General features: G+C 37.0%; 1 protein-coding gene across 2 annotated transcripts; it reads right to left on the bottom strand.

Moving 5' to 3' along the window:
- Nucleotides 1–319: 319 nt before the first annotated feature.
- On the bottom strand, nucleotides 320–21,662 carry LOC128693927 (uncharacterized). Of its 2 annotated transcripts, none has more exons than XM_053783828.2 (5): nucleotides 21,475–21,662; nucleotides 11,647–11,757; nucleotides 8,377–8,611; nucleotides 7,419–7,816; nucleotides 320–2,372 (listed from the first exon to the last, which is right to left on the bottom strand). In XM_053783828.2, the coding sequence occupies exons 2-5, from the start codon at nucleotides 11,747–11,749 to the stop codon at nucleotides 2,224–2,226; spliced, it is 885 nt and encodes a 294-aa protein (XP_053639803.1). In that variant the 5' UTR covers nucleotides 11,750–11,757; nucleotides 21,475–21,662; the 3' UTR covers nucleotides 320–2,223. The 2 variants fall into 2 exon arrangements, with proteins under 2 accessions (XP_053639803.1, XP_053639804.1); XM_053783829.2 differs by lacking the exon at nucleotides 320–2,372 and adding an exon at nucleotides 2,489–2,892.
- Nucleotides 21,663–22,293: the final 631 nt, after the last annotated feature.

Below are 22,293 nucleotides of genomic sequence, written 5' to 3'. Positions count from 1 at the left end.
AAGTAGATTTTTTTTTTTTTACATTGGAAAACATGTAAAAAACTTTGATCTGTTTTTTTTTTTTTTTGTTATATTTGAAAATATGTAAAAAAAAACGTTGATCTACTTTTGGAGCACTACGCATGTGAACATAGATCTGCTTGGGCAGTGTAAGGGTTAAAACTCATTAAATCTCGTAATTATGTTACTTTATAGTTTATTTATTTATTTATTTATTTAGAAATTTTAGCATACAGAGGTACAAAAAATACAGGTAAGAGCAGCATGCCAAAGCCACTTATATGCATAGCATTACGGGCTGGCTTAAAATTAACTTAAGATTAACTAAGCAATGATGAAATCAGTGATAAGACATTATTGTAAACAGATAACTAAAAAATACAAATGAGTATTACAAAGACAGGTCCTATGGTTGCATGCATTGCTGTACATTCAGTAGAATGGAGTATTCAGACTTCTGAACCTTATAGTTTAACCTCACCAAAAATATATTACAGACCCTACCTATAAAGTTCTATTTATAAAATGTAAAAAAAAAAAAAAAAAAAAAATCCTTAGCCACAACAATATGGCAGACTGTGTGTTTCTGTAAAGACATTCCAAACTGTTAAATTCCTCAGCTTCCTCAATTACCATCATGGAATTCTGTTTAGCGTATAATGTGTTTTTATTGTGCTATCCCATGTTCCTTCACATTGACATGCATTTTCAAGGATAATAAAATACAGTGGACCCCCGGTTAACGATTTTAATCCGTGCAAGAGGGCTCATCGTTATGCGAAATAATCGTTATGCGAATCAATTTTCCCCATAAGAAATAATGGAAATAAAATTAATCCGTGCAAGACGCCCAAAAGTATGAAAAAAATTTTTTTTTACCACATGAAATGTTAATTTTAATACACACAAACTGAAAAAGGCATGCACAATTACATGACACTTACTTTTATTGAAGATCTGGTGATGATTGATGGGATGGGAGGAGGGGAGAGCATTATCTTCTTACTGTTTAGAAGGGGAATCCCCTTCCATTAGGACTTGAGGTAGCAAGTCCTTTTCTGGGGTTACTTCCCTTCTTCTTTTAATGCCACTAGGACCAGCTTGAGAGTCACTGGACCTCTGTCGCACAACAAATCTGTCCATAGAGCTCTGTACCTCCCGTTCCTTCAAGACTTTCCTAAAATGGGCCATAACATTGTCATTGAAATAGTCACAAGCACGGCTTGCAACAGCTGTGTCAGGGTGATTTTCATCTATAAAGGTTTGCAGTTCAACCCACTCTGCACACATTTCCTTAATCTTTGAAGTAGGCACAATGGATTCCACAACTGGCATAGGCTTCTCAGGGTTAGCCCCAAACCCTTCAAAATCTTTCTTAATTTCCATACTAATTCCCACCCTTTTTACCACAGGGTTGGCACTAGAAGCTTTCTTGGGGCCCATGGTCACTTATTTTCCACAAACAGCACCGAAAACACTGTAATAATACGAAATATTCCGAGTGTATGCTTGGATGTTACCGCGGAGGCTGGCTGGTAAACAATGGGACGGCCGGCACATGTGAGGGCACATTGGACGCGTCTCGGACGAAAATCGGTATGCGGGTTTTTAATCGGTATGCGGGGCAAAAATTTTGCGATAAAAGTAATCGTTATGCGGAAAAATCGCTATGCGATGCCATCGTTATGCGGGGGTCCACTGTATTACCTAAAAATACCACCATATATTACTACAGCATGCATACACTTCATAATACAAGGTCTGTTATTTCTGTTTTGTATATTCGTTGAGTATAGTCCTTATATGTACCATCAATTTTTTTATTTAAATGATCCAAATATGGTACAGTACCTCACTATACGTACTGTACGTGCACCTTTAAAAAAAATGTCGTTTTTTTTTTGGTATGCTAATTTACCATATTTATTTAAGTACTGCACTGATTCATATTCCTCTAGACTTCTGTAAATTTATCAAAAAATACTATTTTAAACTTCAAGAAAAGAAATTAAAAAAAAAAAAAAAAAAAAAAATTATGAGATTTCTAAAATCATACAAATCCATATCTTCAAAATAATAATTCCTAAAATATTCACCCTAAAAATCTTTGCATACTGATTTAAATACTATACCAGGGAAATATAATGAGCAAGTTATGAAAATGCAAACAAATTAAAAACAACTAGGACAACTATCCCATCTGATTCCAATTTTGTTAGGTTTTTATTTGGAATAAAACAATTTCTCACGCACAGCCCAACGAAGTTTTGATCTAGGATCTTCACCAGGAACTTTGAACTTATCCCAATGTGCCTTGTAGTAATGATACAGGGTGACTGGATCACGTCGAGTAGGGTACACTGGCAAGCAATCTGAAGAACAAAATTATTTTTGCTAAGTTACTGACTAGGATATTATTCTATTACCAGGACAGATTATCCTGGTTATAGAATAATAATATCAAATTAAGTGCTAAACCCAAAAGGGTAATACAGCACTGCAGGTAGGGATATGTAAAAGGAGGACTGCGTAAAAGCAATGAGCGCATGAAGGGCAGAGATTAGTGGGGGTAGATAAGGGTGCATAAGGAAAAGGAAAAATCAGTTGGTGCAGTAAGTTTGTTTCTGTTAAAGTCAAAGAAAATGTCAAACATAAGAATTTCAGTGATGTCACAGATTTAATGTGCTGGGGCTGCAGAGATGAAAGATGTGAAGTCTGCATGCCCACTAATAAGCTGGACAATCTTTAAAAATATGCTGAACCAACAGTCCTCACTGAGCGGTGCCAGGAATTTTTCCATGAGGTGTCAGTGAGCGAATCAGACGTAGCTGATACACAGATAAGTGTGTGTAGTCTTCCATACACAACAGTGGTAGGAAGATGACCAGACACCTAAATGTGGTTTGACAGAAAACAATTAATTATAGACAAACTCAGACCAATATTGTTGCTATCAGTTGGAGAATTGTCAAGATCAACAAACAAAATTCAAAGTAAGGAATACCCATGAGAAATTGGAATGCATGCACTTGTATATAATGGCAAATATGTACATTGCAGAAGTTGTGACTATACAAGTGGACAGACAACTGTGGCTAAAATTTATCTTTTCTTTGCCACAATCATAGGTCTTTAAAAATAAATGGTGTCTTTTTGTAAATATATATCCATGGTTTTTTGTAAAATACTGTAAGTTGAGTGCAAGCTGTTAAACAATAATTTACAAGAAATGTATTTGGGAATGAAGTCAGGTTTTTGAAAGAAGAGGTGCAAGCATATAACATCATGAGTGATCGAGTTAGTTGATTAGAAGCAGCAAGAAGAAAAGGGCATTTCAAGCTTGGCACCACAAGGGTATTGCAATTTAATAGCAGCCAACTGTATGCATCCGGTTATGTTTCTACTCACCAACGACTGGGCAAGATGCAAGTCACCTGTTCACAGTTTTAACCGTTAAACTGTCCAAACAGATCTACGTTCACATGCGTAGTGCTCCAAAAGTAGATCTACGTTTTTTTACATATTTTCAAATACAGTGGACCCCCACATAACGATCACCTCCGAATGCGACCAATTATGTAAGTGTATTTATATAAGTGCGTTTGTACGTGTATGTTTGGGGGTCTGAAATGGACTAATTTACTTCACAATATTCCTTATGGGAACAAATTCGGTCAGTACTGGCACCTGAACATACTTCTGGAGTGAAAAAATATCGTTAACCGGGGGTCCACTGTATAACAAAAAAAAAAAAAAATGTAGATCAAAGTTTTTTTACACGTTTTCAAATGTAAAAAAAAAAAAAAAAGTCTACGTTTTTTTACATACATGTACTTTCAAATGTTGAAAAAACGTAGATCTACATTTGGACAGTTTAAGGGATAAAGTGTAGGGGGTTTTCTGGAGGAAATAGCAAAGTTTTTGTTTAGCAATGCAGCCAGGAAGGGAGGGATGACAGTCCAATGTTTCAAAATGGTACAGTAGTTGTATTTCAAGTGCCGTTCTGATATTTTCAGATGGTTGTAAATATTGTTTTGGTGCTCCATGAGTTTCTGCAGGCGATTAAAATGAGGAAACGTGGGATTTTATGCCTATTTGTATGAGAAATTGTGTAACATTTTGTTCTAATTACCTTTGACATACCTCTGGAATTTCGAGTTTCACTACTCTCGGAGCTTGGCCATGAGCCAGGCTCGTCTGGTGCTTGCCTGGTCAACCAGGCTGTTGCTGCTGGAGGCCTGCTGCCCCCACATATCCATCACAGCCTGGTTGATCTGGCACCTGGTGAAGATACTTGTCCAGTTTAATCTTGAAGGCTTCTACACTTGCTCCAGCCATGTTTCTGATATCTTCTGGTAAGATGTTGAATAGTCTGAGACCCTGAATGTTGATACAGAGTTCCCTTATTGTCCCCACTGCACCCCTGCTCCTCACTGGGTATATTGTGCACTTCCTCCCGTATCTCTCACTCCAGTATGTTGTTATGGCAGTGTGCAGATTTGGGACCAGGCCCTTGAGTACTTTCCAGGTATGTTTATATTATCATGTATTTTTCTCTCCTCTGCTCCAGTGAGTACATGTTCAAGACTAAAAGGCATTGCCAGTAATTTAGGTGCTTTACTGACTCAATGTGAGCCGTAAACGATCTCTGTATTTGTTCCAGCTCTGATATTGCTCCTGCTCTGAATGGGGCCATCAGCACTGAGCAATATTCTAAATGAGGGAGCACTAGTGATTTGAAGAGTGTCACCATTGGCATTATTCCCCTCGTTTTGAAAGTTCTTGATACTCACCCCATTATCTTCCTGGCTGCCATGATTTTTTTTTTTAACACGTCGGCTGTTTCTTTAATAACCCTTAAACGGTCCAAACAGATCGACGTTCAAATTTGTAGTGCTACAAAAGTAGATCTACTTTTTTTTACATATTTTCAAATATAGCAAAAAAAAAAATTTAGATAAAAGTTTTTTTACACGTTTTCAAATGTAAAACAAAAAAGAAGATCTACATTTTTTTACATACTTTCAGACGTTGTAAAAACGTATATATACGTTTGGACCGTTTAAGGGTTAAAAGAAAGGTCAGCTGACATAATTATTATTCCCAGGTCTTTTACGTGTTCCTTTCATTCTAATTGGTGACCCTCTTGAGTTTTGTATATAGTGTTCCTTTTGAGTTCTTCATTCCCTCTAAACCTATGCAGCTGGAACTTATCACCATTGAATGTTATGTTTTCCACTGCCCACTGGAAAACCCTGAGTGCTTATGTCTTCCTGTAATTTTTCAATGTCCTCTACAGTAGTGACTTTCATGTTTATTTTTGTGTCATCCGCAAAAGATGATGCAAAAGTGTGACGGGTGTTTTTTATCTATGTCTGCTATGAGGATGAGAAACAGCAGATACCACAACAGTACGTACCTTGGGGCACTGAGCTTTTTACCTCACTTATGCTTGATCTTGCTCTGTTCACTACTACTTTTTGTGTTCTGTGTGTTAGGAACCTGAAAATCCATCTGCCCACCTTACACGTAATGTCCATGGCCCTCATTCTGTGTGTTATCACTCCATGATTGCTTTTGTCAAATGTTTGTAAATCACATCTGCATTTTGGTCATTTTCAAATGCCTCCATAATTCTGTCATAATGGTTCAGCAGCTGTGACAAGCATGATTGTCCTTCTTTAACCCTTAAACTGTCCAAACGTAGATCTAAGTTTGCTTGCATAGCACTCCAAACATAGATCTATGTTTTTTAATTCTTTCTTATGGAGAAAATCAAGTGCGGAGCGCTACGCAAGCAAACGAAGATCTACGTTTGGACAATTAGAGGGTTAAAACCATGCTGGTTCGAGTTATGCTGGTTGTGCTGGTCCATGAAATTTGTAATCTGCCATCTCATCACTCTTTCGAAGATTTTTATGTGAGAAGTTAGGGCTACTGGTCTAATTTTTAGGTAGTGCTCTACTACCTCCCTTATGCAAAGGAGCTATGTCTGCACTCTTTAAGGCCTCTGGTATTTCACCTAGATCTAAGCTCTTTCTCCAAAGAATACTGAGGGCTTGTGCTAGTGGTACTTTGCAGTTCTTTATAAATAGGGCATTCCATGAATCTGGTCCAGGTGCTCAGTGAGTGGGCATGTTATCCATTTCTTTTTCAAAAATCTATGGGATTTGTACTAATGTCAGTTAGTTGGTCTGACCAGCCTTCTGCTGGAGTGAAAAATGCTTCTGTATTTTCTACCTTGCTGTCATTTAGTGGGTTGCTGAACACCGACTCATGCTGTTCTTTTAGTATTTCACTCATTTCCTGGTCATCCTGTTCAATTAAATTTATTAGAAGTCTATTTCAGGCAATGCTGTGTTTACCTATTCCTCACTGGGTTGGTTAGACACTGAAGAACTGGATGCCATAATGATCCAATCAAGCAGAAGGTTATAAAATGCATGTTAAAATACCATGCAAAATTACGAATACCTTGACAAGTGTCTTTGATATACTCGGAGACAGGCACAAAGTGTATATGTGTATATGTAATACAGTATAACATTCTGAACCACATGCTTTCTTAAACTTCAAAATGTAATTAAACAATAATAATGAAATCTATCACTGATAAGTTCAATTTATGTACATTAAAAGTGCTCATGAAATAAATAATTTTGGGTGGGGTCTCTAAGGCACTGGAGCCATTTTCTTCCTTGGGTCAAATCTGATTACTTCTCATTATCCCCAGGCACTATGACCCATACAAGTTTAGTGTACCTTACATGAATGGGAAAATAATAATTTATCACATAATATACAAAGTATTATCAAATTCATGGCAAAGCGCTAAACCCACAAGTCATAAATTGCAGTAATCATATTTGCCAAGAATTATTATTATCATTATATTTAACCCTTAAACGGTCCAAACGTATATATACGTTCACCTGCGCAGCACCCCGAATATTTTGAGAAAAAAAAAAAAGAAGTCATTTTTTATAGGAAAAAAGAGCATGTGGTACCCAGGCATCCCCAATTTTTTCATATGGCACACACTGAGTGCACACACCCATTCTCTCATGTCTAGATGACTCAGGCCTACCGTGCCAATGTTGAATAAATGACAAATGAAACGTATATATATGCTTGGGGCGCTACACGAGAGAACGTATTTATACATTTGGACCGTTTAAGGGCTAATGGGAAACACTAAACTCATATGGATTGTACAGTGCATGGAAAATGGGAGGTAATTAGGTTTGATCCAAGGAGGACAAATCCAATTTCTCAGATCAAGAGCCCTCTCAACAGTATCAAGGAACCTCCCATGAGGGGCTAAAGAGAGGAGAGCTTCAATTCTTCCATCAAGAGCCCTTCAACATCAAGGTATCCCCCTGGAAGAACATAACTACAATACTGCAAAACTCACTTACCCCTGTCTCTTGTCGCTTTAAATTTTTGTTGCCCAAGATTCTGCTTCAATTTACTCCCATCTGATAGCCTTTTGGGTAGTTCAGTAACAGAGCACTGCTGTGTGAGTTGTGAAGCAACAACTGACACTGTGGGCACTTTTTGTGAATCACCATCAGTGTCCCTAGAGGTTGTTCCTCCATCTTCAGCTGTATTTTTTTGTAATATACCAGAAAATGATCTGGTACTTTTCTTAGGCAGCCTAGCCGCTGAAGCCTTATCGCCCAGTAAATACAAAACTGAGATGGAGTCACTCTCCTCTTCGTTTGTTTCAGAAGTAGCTGATGCTGTACTCTCAAAGTCTGAATATCCACTTTCTTCAGCATCTTTATTTAAACATCTCTCTTTTTGGGTTGTGAAACTGCCAAGTGACCAAGAAGGAAGCATTACAAATGATGAGAAAATGTATGCCAATGAAAAGTATCCATATTCTTTATTACTACATTAAACCGGATACAGTATCTTGTATCTTCTAAACTTATCTCACTATGATCAAGGGAGCTATAAAAAACAAAGTTCAAAATTTGTTAAAAAATATATATGCAAAGCTTTCCACAAACAATAGGGCTGAATACTGGAATGAATTGTTTATACTATGCATTGTTTATACTATGAGCTCTACAATTAAAAAACTAAACTACAATCTTAAATACTTTCTATGTTTGTCATATCTTCCTCAACAGTGATTAAAAGAAGCAGAAACTGACTTGCAAGATTCTATACCAATGCTAAACACTAATGCAGAATTTGTTTCACATAGTCAAACCATCTTTTCTATTAAATACTGTACCTTACACTGCATACAACTTTTTCCTATCAAATAACTACATATCTTCCTCTGTACTGCTCTGCATTCACCTAAAATGCTGATAATGTTAGCCCAGTGACGAAGGATATTTTCACAACAATTTCAATAGTTACCCATGCATTTCCCTGTGCCTGACTGAAGACTCCCGAGTAGATTGCATTTGTGGCTCAGAAAGATCTGGTGTGCAAGTACCTTGTGGAGTGTACATTTTCTTAGTATTCCTTTGACTGTCAAATTTACTTTGTATGGCACAGGCTTCATTATGACTGGCAGATTGGTTCAAGTCTCCAGATAAATTTTTGTGTAGTTTGACTTTGCGAAGATCATTCTTGATCAACTTGAGGAGATCTAGAAAAAGTGGTTTACAGTGAGGAAATTTCTGACTTTTTATTGTGCAAAAGTATAAATACCAATTAATAGTTACAGGAAGAGACCATACTGTAATAACAGCTTAACATTACAACAGATGCTACGCACACATGAATGCACACACAACCACGTATAATACTGTAATTTTTCAAACTCAATTTCCATCATATATATAACAAAAATTAAAAATAAATATATTTTAGTATATTACCAATACAGTATGTATAAGCACACCTCCACTCAAGTGGATTTTAAAAAAAATAAATAGGCAAGCAAATTTTTTATGCAACTCTCTTTTGCCCCCGTTAGGAAAAAAATATTTAGAAAAGGACTGAAAACTGGTTACAATTACAACATTCCTAGCAACTTATACAACACTGATATCATGTTTCATACTGATATTTCTATTACCTTAACAAACATATTTGGCCAAAGCAGGGTGATTCAAAGAAGAAACCACATTCACCATCATTCATTTCATCTGTCTTTCCAGAAGTGTACTGACATCACAATTCAGATTATCCTCTGACTGCATGGAATAGTGGGCTAATGCTTGTCGTAAAAAAAAAAATAGAATGCTAGTAGAAAGGGGCTAGAAACCCCTTCTATATTCAATTACTAAAAAAAAAAAAAAAAAAAAGTCAAAGAAGAAACTTAAATTAAATCATCTTTTATTTATTACTTTAGGGGACTTAATTTCTGGGATATTTTAAAAGTTTTTTGGGGGCAACTAGTGTGACCTCAAATACCAACAGTGTACCCCTTAAATCTTTCACAACATTTTTTTTGTGGTAACATCCATGCGCCCTCTTTTACAATATCAGTATTCAAGATGCACTAATGCATGAAAATTAAATTTCATTTGCACATGGTAGAAAGATAAGCAATGCAAGAAAACATTTAGAATAGATAATATTTTGCTCTGGGTAGAGCTTCAAGATGAACTGTTTGCAAGGGTGTTGAAGGAATGTAACGAGGAACTTAGCATACCATTGGCTAATCTTTTTAACATATCACTACAAACCAGCATAGTGCCTGATAAGTGGAAAATGGCAAATGTAATACCTATTAATAAGGCACGTGACAGGTCCTTGGCTTCGAACTATAGACCAATAAGCTTTACCTCCATAGTGGGAAAATTTATGGAATCAATAATTACCGAGGCAATTTGTAGCCATCTTGATAGGCACAGATTGATTAATGAATCTCAACACGGTATTACAAAGGGGCGTTCCTGTCTTACGAATTTACTAACTTTTTTCACTAAGGTGTTTGAGGAGGTAGATCATGGTAATGAATATGATATTGTGTACATGGACTTCAGTAAGGCTTTCGATAGAGTTCCACATCAGAGGCTATTGAGGAAACTTAAGGCACACGGAATAGGAGGAGAAATTTTTTCCTGGGTAGAGGCATGGCTAACAAATAGGCAGCAGAGAGTTTGCATAAATGGGGAGAAATCAGAATGGGGGCACGTCACAAGCGGTGTTCCTCATGGGTCAGTGTTGGGCCCGTTGTTGTTCACAATTTACATAAACGACATAGATGAGGGAATAAATAGCGACATAAGCAAATTTTTTCTTCTTCTCTTTTTTAGTAAATGTCTACTAATGGTTTTTAATACTTGACGTGCTGTTGGAGTGTGAGCAAAGTAACATTTATGAAGGGGTTCAGGGAAACCGGCAGGCCGGACTTGAGTCCTGGAGATGGGAAGTACAGTGCCTGCACTCTGAAGGAGGGGTGTTAATGTTGCAGTTTAAAAACTGTAGTGTAAAGCACCCTTCTGGCAAGACAGTGATGGAGTGAATGATGGTGAAAGTTTTTCTTTTTCGGGCCACCCTGCCTTGGTGGGAATCGGCCAGTGTGATGATAAAAAAAAAATAAGCAAATTTGCTGATGACACCAAAATAGGCCGTCCAATTCATTCTAATGAGGACACTAGAGTACTCCAGGATGATTTGAATAGACTGATGCAATGGTCGGAGAAGTGGCAGATGCAGTTTAATATTGACAAATGCAAAGTTCTAAATGTTGGACAGTTAAATAACCATGCCACATATAAACTAAATAATGCAATCTTAATACTACTGATTGCAAAAATGATTTAGGAGTTCTGGTTAGCAGTAATCTAAAACCAAGACAACAGTGCATTAGTGTTCGCAGTAAAGCTAACAGAATTCTTGGCTTCATATCTAGAGGTATAAATAATAGAAGTCCTCAGGCTATTCTTCAACTCTATATATCCTTGGTTAGGCCTCATTTAGACTATGCTGCTCAGTTCTGGTCACTGTATTACAGAATGGATATAAATACATACTCTGGAAAACATAGAGAGGAGGATGACAAAGATGATCCCATGTATCAGAAATCTTCCATATGAGGATAGACTGAGGGCCCAGAATCTGCACTCTCTCGAAAGGCGTAGAATTAGGGGGGGTATGATCGAGGTGAATAAATGGAAAACAGGAATAAATAAAGGGGATGTAAATAGTGTGCTGAAAATTTCCAGCCAAGACAGGACTCGCAGCAATGGTTTCAAGTTGGAAAAATTCAGATTCAGGAAGGATATAGGAAAGCACTGGTTTGGTAATAGAGTCATGGATGAGTGGAACAAACTCCCGAGTACAGTTATTCAGGCTAAAACATTGTGTAGTTTTAAAAATAGGTTAGATAAATACATGAGTGGGTGTGGGTGGGTGTGAGTTGGACCTGACTAGCTTGTGCTGCTGGGTCTGGTGCCATGCTCCATCCTTGAGTGGAGGTGACCAGACTGGGTGGGTCATTGGTCTAATCCGGGGGCGGGGGGATGGACCTGCTCCACATGGGTCAGTAGGCCTGTTGCAGTGTTCCTTCTTTCTTATGTTCTTATGTTATGTAAAACATCATTTATAACAAAAGTCTGCACTACACTAGGTGTCTTTCTACCCATAAATATCAGCAATACCCACCATCCTACATATTTATCAGCAATAATTGCCATCCTACATGTCAGCAATGTCTGCTATCCTACATACCTTTACGGAGACTTTCGACTGTTTCATCTGCTACATCTCTGAAGCCTAATAGAGCCAATTCCTCACGCACTTCTTCCACTGTGACCCTTAAACGATAAGGCATCTCAATACCTGTAACAACAATGCCCTTTTATATCCAGTACCTACCAGTCATTCATATTAACAACAAATTCCCTTTTATATCCAGTACCTACCAATCATTCATATTAACAATCTTAAATATTAAATATTCAATTGTATACATTACACTACTATAGAAACAGTGGTATCTTGACTTACGAGTTTAATTTGTACCGTGACCCAGCTCATAACTCAATTTATTCATATATCAAATCAATTTTCCTCGTTGAAATTAACTGAATGCCAATAATCTGTTCCAGAGGAATTTCTGGCTCTTGGAAGGCAGGAGAAAATACTTCACTATAACGCTAATATCAACTCTATGACTTATTTATCTATGTTATTTATATTGTTTATTATGTCACATTAGATCATTTGTGATATATTCATATGAATATAACACAACTGATCTTGCATGACATAATAAACAATATAAATAACATAGAAACATGATATATACTCTAGAATGAATAAAATATGTCATTATGTGATGAGTGGTGGCGGCCACTCCCGAGGTAAAAAATAATTATCGCTCTGACCATATCTTCCCATTCTTTCCCTTCTGAGGTCTTATTATAAGAGAAAACAGAGTGTTTGAGAGGCTAACTGCACTAGATCACTAGAATTTTTTTCCCCCGGGTCAGAAGACCAGCCTATGTTTTGGGTGAATGCCTCATGCCTTCTGTGAGAAGGCACGAGGCCAAGTCGACTACACGCACACCTCGCTCATGTTTTTCTATGATTTCATGCTTTAATTCAATGGACATCACCCTCTTCTTCTCAGCACTGTCCTTTGCACTTACTGTACTTTCTTAGGACTCATTGTTTGAAAAAAGAAATTTGGCAAAATAACTGCACAAAAAGCAAACACCACAAGAGAGATGCTTCCACAGTGAGGTAACCATGTGCACTGTTGTGGTGTTCGTTGCGCCAACTAGTGGCAGCGTATCTGAAGCTTGCTTGTAATTCAGATTCTGGCTTGCAATTCAAAGCAAAAATCAACCGAGCAACGGCTCGTAACTCGGAAAACTCGTAAGTTGGGGCACTTGTAAGTTGATCATTAATGCTATAAACCCTTTGGTAATGCCATCTCTTTCCTCAAACTTGATTAAATAAAACTACAGTGGACCCCCGGTTCGCGATATTAATCCATTCCTGAGAGCTCACCGTAAGCCAAAATTATCGGAAAGCGAATCAATTTTCCCATAAGAAATAATGGAAATCAAATTAATCCATGCAAGACACCCAAAAGTATGAAAAAAAAAAAACTTTTACCACATGAAATATTAAGTTTAATGCAATAGAATATTTACAATAACAACAATAACAACAGAATAATAATAGAATAATTGACATTTACCTTTAATGAAGATCTGGTGATGATTGATGGGATGGGAGGAGGGGAGTGTTGAACCTATTGTTTAGAAGGGGAATCCCCCTGCATTAGGACTTGAGGTAGCAAGTCCTTTTCCAGGGTTACTTCCTTTCTTCTTTTAATGCCACTAGGACCAGCTTGAGAGTCACTGGACTTCTGTCGCACAACATATCTGTCCATAGAGGCCTGTACCTCTCGCTCCTTTATGACTTTCCTAAAGTGGTTCACAACATTGTCAGTGTAATAGTCACCAGCACGGCATGCAATAGCTGTGTTAGGGTGATTTTCATCCATAAAGGTTTGCAGTTCAACCCACTGTGCACGCATTTCCTTAATTTTTGAAGAAGGGACAATGGATTCCACAACTGGCATAGGCTTCTCAGGGTTAGCCCCAAACCCTTCAAAATCTTTCTTAATTTCCATACTAATTCTCACCCTTGTTACCACAGGGTTGGCACTAGAAGCTTTCTTGGGGCCCATGGTGACTTATTTTGCAGAAACAAGCACCAAAAACAGTGATAATATGGATAATATGGAATGTACCGAATGTATCCTTAGATGCGCGCACACTGGCTGGCTTGTAAACACTGGCACACACGGGGCAGTTTAGGCCACACGTGGACACGTCTCGTACAAATCGTATCGCATACCGGGTTTTGTAACAGGAACCGAGGCAAATTTTTTGCGATATAATGCATCGGATACCGGATTTATCAGATACCGGATTTATCGGATACTGATAGCATCGCGAACCGGGGGTCCACTGTATACTAAATAAGTTTTCATTTAAACTGGATTTTAATTTAGGTATGGAAAGAACTTTATGCAAGTTAAAAGATTAAATATTAAAGATTCTTTATTTCAGCATGATACAATGTTGTACAGAGGTGGTGACATTTAGGTGTGAATGCAGAAAGCCCCTTTGTATGCAGAGCATTTCAGACAAACTTCAGCCTGTCTTAAGGTTAATAAGGAAATAATTAATTGATTGCTTTTATATATGGTTTCTAAGGGGATGTAACAATAAATTTAGAATTTTTATTTATTTATTTAATTATTAATTTGGACATGATACATAGATGTACAAAGAAATACAGTGGTTAAGTGTAACATGCCAAAAGCTCCTTGTATGCAGAGCATTATGGGCAGGCTTAAAATTAACTCAAGATTAACTAAGCAATGATATATTCAGTGGTAAAAATTATAGTAAACAAATAACAAACACAAATGAGTATTTCAAAGTCAGGTCATATGGTCATTTGCTGAGTTGCTGTGCATTCAATAGAGTGGAGTATTCTATTAGGTAATGTAATTAAAAAAAAAAAAAGTTTGATAGGGTCACAGGTTATACATTTATGAGATACAGTTACTCAGTATTTATTTAGTTGTGGGTGAGTAAGTGATTTTTAAGAAGAGACGAATTTATAAACAGTGTTTCTTTTATATTTACAGGTAATGAATTCCAGATTTTTGGGCCTTTTATGTGCATTTTTTTGCATAGTGTGAGATGGGCATGAGGAACATCAAAGAGTGATCTGTGCCTTGTGTTATGGTCATGTGTTCTGTTGAGATTGGTAAGGAGACGTTTGAGGGGAGGGTTTATATCCGAGTTAAGTGTTCTATGTATGTAGTAGGTGCAATAATAAGTATGGATGTTTTGTACGGTGAGTAGGTTTAGAGTTTTGAATATTGGTGGAGTGTGCTGCCTGTAGTGGGAATTTGTTATCATTCTGACTGCAGCCTTTTGTTGGGTAATTAATGGTCTGAGATGGTTTATTGTTGTTGAGCCCCATGCACAAATTCCATAGGTGAGATAGGAATAAATAAGCAAGTGATATAGGGCCAGGAGGGCTGACTGTGGAACAGTACCGTATCTTCGATAGTATGCCTACGGTCTTGGAAATTTTCTTGGAAATTTGTTGTACATGTGTTTGAAATTTGAGTCTATTATCAAGGTGGATTCCTAAGAATTTTCCCTCTGTGAGCTTTGTGATAGGTGATCTATTTATCATTATGTTAAGAGGGACATCTGTAGCTCTATTACCAAACTGAATGAAGTAGGTTGTGTCAATGTTGAGAGTAAGTTTGTTAGTCATCATCCAGGTAGATATTTTCTGTAATTCGGTATTTAAAGTATTGGCTAGCACGACTGGGCTTGGGTGAGAGAAGACGTATGTAGTGTCATCTGCAAATAGTGTGGGTTTGAGTAATTGTGATGCACTTGGCAGGTCATTTATGTAAACGAGAAAGAGAAGAGGGCCAAGGACACTTCCCTGTGGGACACCAACTGTAATTGGCTGTGCGGAAGAGTCTGCTCCATTTGTGTACACATATTGGCTTCTGTTGCTGAGGTATGACTTTAGGTAGTTGAGGGAGTGCCCTCTTATACCATAGTGTGACAATTTTATATGAAGTAAATCATGGTCAACTGGATCAAAAACTTTACGTAAATCAATGAAGATCCCCAGTGGGACTTCTTTTTTTCTTGAGTGCAGTGTATATTTGTTCTAGCATGTGTATAATAGTATCATTCGTATTTTTGTTAGGCCTGAACCCAAACTGACAGGGGTTGAGTATGTTGTGGGAGATGAGGTAGGAATAGATTCGCTTATGAATTAATTTTTCGAAGATTTTAGAGATAGGGTGTAAGTTGGATATTGGCCTATAGTTATTCAAGTCTGTTTGGTCTCCTCCTTTATGTATCTGGATGACCCTCACTATTTTGAGAACTGTAGGGAAGGTAGAGGATTCGATGGATTTGCTAAAGAGTGTTGCAATGACTGGTGACAGCACTTGCACATGAACACACGAACACTACTATCAAGTTTAATTGTTTTAAGGATTACAGGTAGTAAGGATTCTAGCATATGAGCATATTTTGCATACATTCAATATAGTACGTACATGTATTTAATTGTTGTGAAGATTACAGATACTGAGAATATGAATACAGTGGACCCTCGACCAACATTGGCATCGACTAACGTTAAATTCGACCAACGATGCACTAACGCTAACATGTTGCCTCGACTAACGTTAAAAAACTCGACTAACAATAATCGTTCTCGGGTACCAATTAATATCGTTAGTCGAGGGTCCACTGTATATTGTTTTTCATATGATTGTGGCAATGAGAATATGAAAATACAGTTTTATCATATTTAGTTGCTGGGATATGTTTTGAAAGGTGTTTTTTAATGGTAGTTTTGAAGATGCTGGCAGAGAGAGAGAGAGTGGCTCTTGAGATATCTAGCAGAGTTTTCCAGATTTTGGGTTCTTTTATGCACACTGAGTTTTTACAAAGGCTAAGCCAGATATGGGGTTATGTCATAGAGATTTCCAAGTTTAGTATTACATCTATGGGTTCTGCTGCAACTATCAAGGAAGTGCTGCAGTTCAGGATTAACCCTTTGACTGTTGCAACCCCAAATCCTGAGGTGCCTCCTGGTATCGCAAAATATTTGAAAAAAAAAAAAAAAAAAAATTCTTATGAAATGATAATCTTTTCCCGATGGTAATGACACCAAAAGTACGAAATTTGATGGAAAACTTACAGAATTACGCTCTCATGAAGTTAGTGACTTTGGCGATATTTACGAATTGGTGATTTCGCCCACTTTGAGCCCTATTTTCGGTTAATTCCACTGTTCCAGTTGACCAAACTCACAACTATTTCTTTAGAACTCCATTTGTTCTATTGATTGAGTACAAGAAACTGCCCATTTACCAATTTCGACTACCCAATAAAGTGGTCAGAAATTGGCAATTTTGCCAATTTCACGCAAATTAAAAAATATGCCAATTTCAAAAAAGGGTCCAGAATGAACAATGCAGACATTCCTGGCTCTAAAATAACATTTTCTTTGTTCATCAGACACGTCTCCAGGCCCCTCTTGCTTTCTATTTTTAATTTACCGTTATCCAGACTACTGTAATATTGTAATAATTGTATAAATAATATCAACCCATTCATGACTACATATTAGAATGGCTAGTTGGACATTTATTGGACAAAGACATCATCTGTTTACTCTTGAACATCGGCAAAAATCAAACACTTTCCCTACTTTGAGCCCCATTTCAAGGTCCTTTTCATAGTAAACCCAATCAAAATCACCTCTATTTCTAAAATATATGTTTTCCATTCTATCAAATGTGCTTACGAAAACAGGAATATAACCATAAAAATTATATGAAAATACACCTCTAAGTTGGCATTTTAATCCAAAAACACAGTCGGAGTTTTTTTTTTTCTCATTATGCACTGCGTGCTGCAGTATTTTTTTATGTGGTGCACACTGACTACACAGACCCATTCTCTCACATGTGGGCCTACCAGCTTTCTCCTGCTTGATTTGAAACCGCTAAAATTTTTTAGTATATATACGTCAAACACATTGGCTCGTAAGACATATATATACAACCGAAACAGTCAAAGGGTTAACATTAGAATTTATTGTTCTGTATATGTAGCATGCACAGTAGTAAGAGTGAAAATTTTATATAGCAAGTAGATTTAGGTCTTTGACGAGTGGGGGGGGAGGGGGTGCTGTCTAGCAGTGGACTGTGTGATCATTCGTACTGTGGCCTTCTGCTGAGTTACCATTAGCTTGAGGTAACTGGTTGTGGATCTCCAGGCACAAATAGCATAGGTGAGGTAGGGGTAGATCAGCGAGTAGTACGTATAATGTATGTAGTGCTGTTTGCAGTACATAACGATGTATCTTGGAGAGGATGTCAATGGTTTTGGATACTTTTCTTGTAATGTGTTGGATGTGGGTGTTGAATTTCAAGTTGCTGTCAAGGTGAAGATCCAGAAATTTTTCCTCATTATGCTTAGTAACAAGAGAATTGTTAATCATGAAGTTTAGTTGAACATTATTTGCTCTGCTCCCAAACATTAAGGTTTTGTCAATGTTAAGTGACAGTTTACTGGGAGTCATCCAGGTTGATATTTTTAAGAGCCCTTCATTAACAATGTTGTTGAGTGATGCAAGATTCAGGTGGGAGATGACAAAAGTTGTGTCATCTAAGCTGCTGCAAAACATTTGTAAGGTCACTGATGTACAAGAGGAAAAGCAGTGGGCCAAGGATGCTTCTCTGGAACGCCAATGTTCAGAGGTCTTGTCGAAGAGGCTGTGTCCATAATAGATATATTGCTGTTATTAAAATAAGACTTTATATATATGCAAGTGCATGATCTCTGATGCAGCAATGATCAAGTCTGAGATGTAGGATGCTGTGGTCTACTGCATCAATAGCTTTCCCTAGGTCGACAAAGAGTCCTAGTCATTATTTTCAGGTGCTGCATAAAGTAGGTCAAGCATTTTAATAATTGCATTGTTTGCACTTTTGTTTCACCTAAAGCCAAACTGGCAGGGGTTGAGAATACTTTGCAGTGTTATAAAGGAGTACAGTCTCTTGGGTACGAGTCTCTCAAAAATTTTGGAAAGCAAAGGTAAGTTAGATATTCGCCTGTAATTGTTTACATCAGTTGGGTCTCCACCTTTGCGTATTGGAGTAACTCTTGCTATCTTGAGCAATGTCAGGAAAGTGCTGGTTTCTAGCGATTTGTTAAAAAATAATGTAAATATGGCTGAGAGGACATGAGCCGCTTGTTTGAACAGAAGTGGTGGTGGTAACTGAGCTAGATTTCCCGATTTATTTTTTAGTGAATTAATAATCAGGGTGACTTCAGTGGGCTTTGATAGAGAAAGATAGAGGGATGTTGGGAAGTTTCCGTCTAAGTACAGGTACCCTCCGACTTACGACCGAGTTTGGCTCCGACCAACCGGTCGTAAGTCGAAATGGACAGAAGTCGAACCTTACTACTGAATATCAACATCACATTTTTGTAATGACTTTATTTTATTGTTTTATTTTGGTATTTCATTTTTTACTTTACTTTTTATGCTGTTAATACTGTATTTTATACTGTAAGGTTTAGGATAAACACTGTGTACAACACAAATGGTTGTTTATTTCCCAGAAATTTGGCATACAAAACACGGTCATAAGTCGAATGGTCATATGTCGAGCAGGTCGTAAGTCGGATGGTTGGTGTAATCACTCACTCAGGTGTTGGTGCTTTGAATTTTGTTAGCAAGACTTGGTCCATGGTTGAGAAGAAATAACTTATCTTTCTGGCTGTTTCAGTAGGCCAAAGCTGTGGCTCATTGGGTTTAGTCACAATAATATCTCTTAGTTTTGTTCACCTTCTGGGTGCCCAGAATTTGAGTGTGTCTACCAGGTGTTTTTTATATCACCCTTCATTTCAGTGAATCTATTAGTCATACAGTTGTCTGGACTTTCTTATTAGCTTGGTGAGGACTGACATACAGTTTTTACCAAGTTCTTTAGTTATTAAGCCCCATCTATATTGTTTTTCATAGTGATGTTTCTTATCTAAGGATGCTACATATTTGTAAGCCATGGGCAACCCAGCTATTTAGTAGAGATCCGTTTAGTTTTTATGGGACAATGTTTGTTGTACAGTCTATGTATTTTTTGCAGAAAATTTTTTATCCATTCGTCAACACCTATGGCGTTGGTAAATTCTGCAGGCTAGTCAACTGAAATTAACACGGTGGTGAAGCTGCTCATTGTAAACTCCTAAATTTACAATTACACTCACCTAAGTAACTGTATGTACAAAATTACGCACTGTTATTGCTTTATTAATCTTAGGTTCGTCTTAAGTTTGCCTGAAATGTTCTGCATATAAAGGGGCTTTCAGCATGTACACCCAAATGTCCTTTGTATAAACATTGTATCGTGCAGAAATAAAATTATCATCATTGATGCCTCATCATGGAGTCAAACGAAATCTTCCTATATGCCAAAGGTTGCTTAGAAATGTTTGTTAGGAGAAAGGTAGGGTAACTGATTATCCCTTATTTGAGGGGAGCTAATATATTTGTCCATATATGGACCATTATGGTTGCACTCGTCTCGGTTAACCTTGTAGATTTAGCTGTAGCTGGTACGAGTAGTGAACTGTTCATACTATTAATGAAATCAGTTACTGGTTGGTCATCTGCTACGCCAAGGTTAATGTTGAGTCTCCAGCCAGTAGTAGGTAGCACTTGTTCATTTTTGTTGGTTATTAGGGTTTAAAGATTATCACTTTTACGACATGTATGCATCAATGAGAATGCTTTTTACATTATATAGTTACAGTTTTGTTATAAATGCAAGCTTTGTGTGCTGTATGTAGAGTACTGTATCTAGTGTAAATTCCAAATTAACCCTCATATTGTTACAGTTTTATCCTTTACATCACAGTAGGTCTAGTTTACATGAAGATTACCATTTATTGGATGGCATGTCACACACACACATTCAATGGAAAGAATGAAGATATCAGGCAAGCACATACTTTATAGTGCATCAAAACTCCAGGATGGCATAGCAAAATATGAAATGCTGATGTCTTCAGCCCTTACCAACACTCTTCCTTCACCAATGCAACACAAATGGAGTTCTAGCTCAAGGCACGTCAATGATTGTCAATGTGTTTGGAAAAATTATAATAAATGGAAACGTAAACTGTAATGTAATATCTCAGAATACAATATAATGCAGATCAGCAACAATAATAATATACCTTATGTGAGCAACTGGAGCCACAAAATTAAGTTAAGTATATACCAAGAATAATCAGTACCAAATTGTAAGATTATTTTTACTGAAATTAAAATTAAGCACTTAACCCACAAATGTTATACAGAAATTGTAAGGTAATTTACACATAATAATAATAATCTTTATTTCTACAAGTATATATACAAGGTATACAGGCCTAAATACCATCAATGACATACTATAATAATAATAATAAAAATAATGTAATACTATAAAGAAAGCCCTTTGTTTTGCAGAGCATTTCGGACAAATTAGGTCAATTTTTATCCCAAGATGCGACCTACAAATTTTACTGATAGGTGAACATGGACAGCAGTTATCTTAGGGGAAACATGTCCTATTGTTTCCACCCGTACCAAGGATCGAACCACAGACCTCAGTGTGTGAGCTGAGTGCACTAGCGATCGAGCTACAGGCCACCCTTAAACTATGTATGATAACTGTACTTGTATATACCTGTAGCTAAATAAACTTACAGCATAACTGTTGGTCAACTCTCGTGGGTCACATCCTGGGAATAAGAACTTAAAAGACCTCACTGGAAACAGGCAAGTGGCTTTCTCGGGTTATCCTGGGACACTAACTCTCTAGAACTAATACTCTAAATAGTACTATCCTATGCAATTTATACTAGGTATGATACTAATACTTATGTGTATCTGTGCCTAAATAAACTTCGAGCTACTCACACCACTGTTATGTCAAAGTCTTCATAACCCTGTGCTTGAAGGTTTGATCAGGACCAGCAGCTGCAACTCAACTTCTGCCTGCAATGGAGAGTATTTGGACCAGGAGCTATAGCTCGATTAATGTCAGAACTGGAGAGGAATGTCGAGTTCATGTCAACACATTTAAATACAATTACACGTAGTATTACATCCGCATAATTTAGAATGGAATTAATATCAAAAGTCACCAAAAATTCTAGTTTTTTATATAAAATTATCGCAAGGCATAAAACTTACTATACTTGTAATGAAAGTTCGTTTAGATGTGTATAGCATATTTATTTTTACGTTAATGTTTTCTTATTATATTCAGTAAAACATGATCTGTATTTAAGGTGATGCAAAGTTACCAAGGTCTGACAGCGGACCATAACTAGTGGCACCACTGAGTTCTTATTCACATTCCTTCAGCATATTCAAATTCAAATTCAAATTCAAAGTTTATTCTCTATAAGGATTACAGTGCTGAGTTTACAGAATTTGGTTATTGTGTGGTTTACATGTAGTAAAATAATAATTACAGAGTGTACCACTAGAACGCCTAGCATGGCTAGGCATTTCGGGCAGACTTAGTTTAATTCTTTATTTTAAAATATTACAAATTATGAGGTAAGTTGGTATTATGGCTAAGTGACTAAATACTAGTTTGTGAGTTTAGCAATGTGAATGCTTTTGTTTTGGCACAGTACATAGTTTCAGTATTGGAGTATCACAGGATTCATTATTTTAAGATTGAGATTAATATTTCTGTTTATGGTCAAATGGGTGAGTGAGTGTAAG

Source organism: Cherax quadricarinatus, chromosome 33 (genome assembly GCF_038502225.1).
Source record: "Cherax quadricarinatus isolate ZL_2023a chromosome 33, ASM3850222v1, whole genome shotgun sequence".
NCBI classification, from domain to species: Eukaryota; Metazoa; Arthropoda; class Malacostraca; order Decapoda; family Parastacidae; genus Cherax; species Cherax quadricarinatus.
Note: the sequence above shows the minus strand (reverse complement) of the source record. Positions and strands in the feature narration are given on the sequence as shown.

What these genes read in the sequence shown, in the direction of transcription:
- LOC128693927 (XM_053783828.2), bottom strand. Translation starts at nt 11,749, where the DNA reads ATGCCTTATCGTTTAAGGGTCACAGTGGAAGAAGTGCGTGAGGAATTG. An exon ending in AGTCGAAAGTCTCCGTAAAG is followed by an intron (nt 8,612 to 11,646) that starts GTATGTAGGATA and finishes CACTTTTTCTAG; the next exon opens with ATCTCCTCAAGTTGATCAAG. An exon ending in TAAAGCGACAAGAGACAGGG is followed by an intron (nt 2,373 to 7,418) that starts GTAAGTGAGTTT and finishes TTTGTTCTTCAG; the next exon opens with ATTGCTTGCCAGTGTACCCT.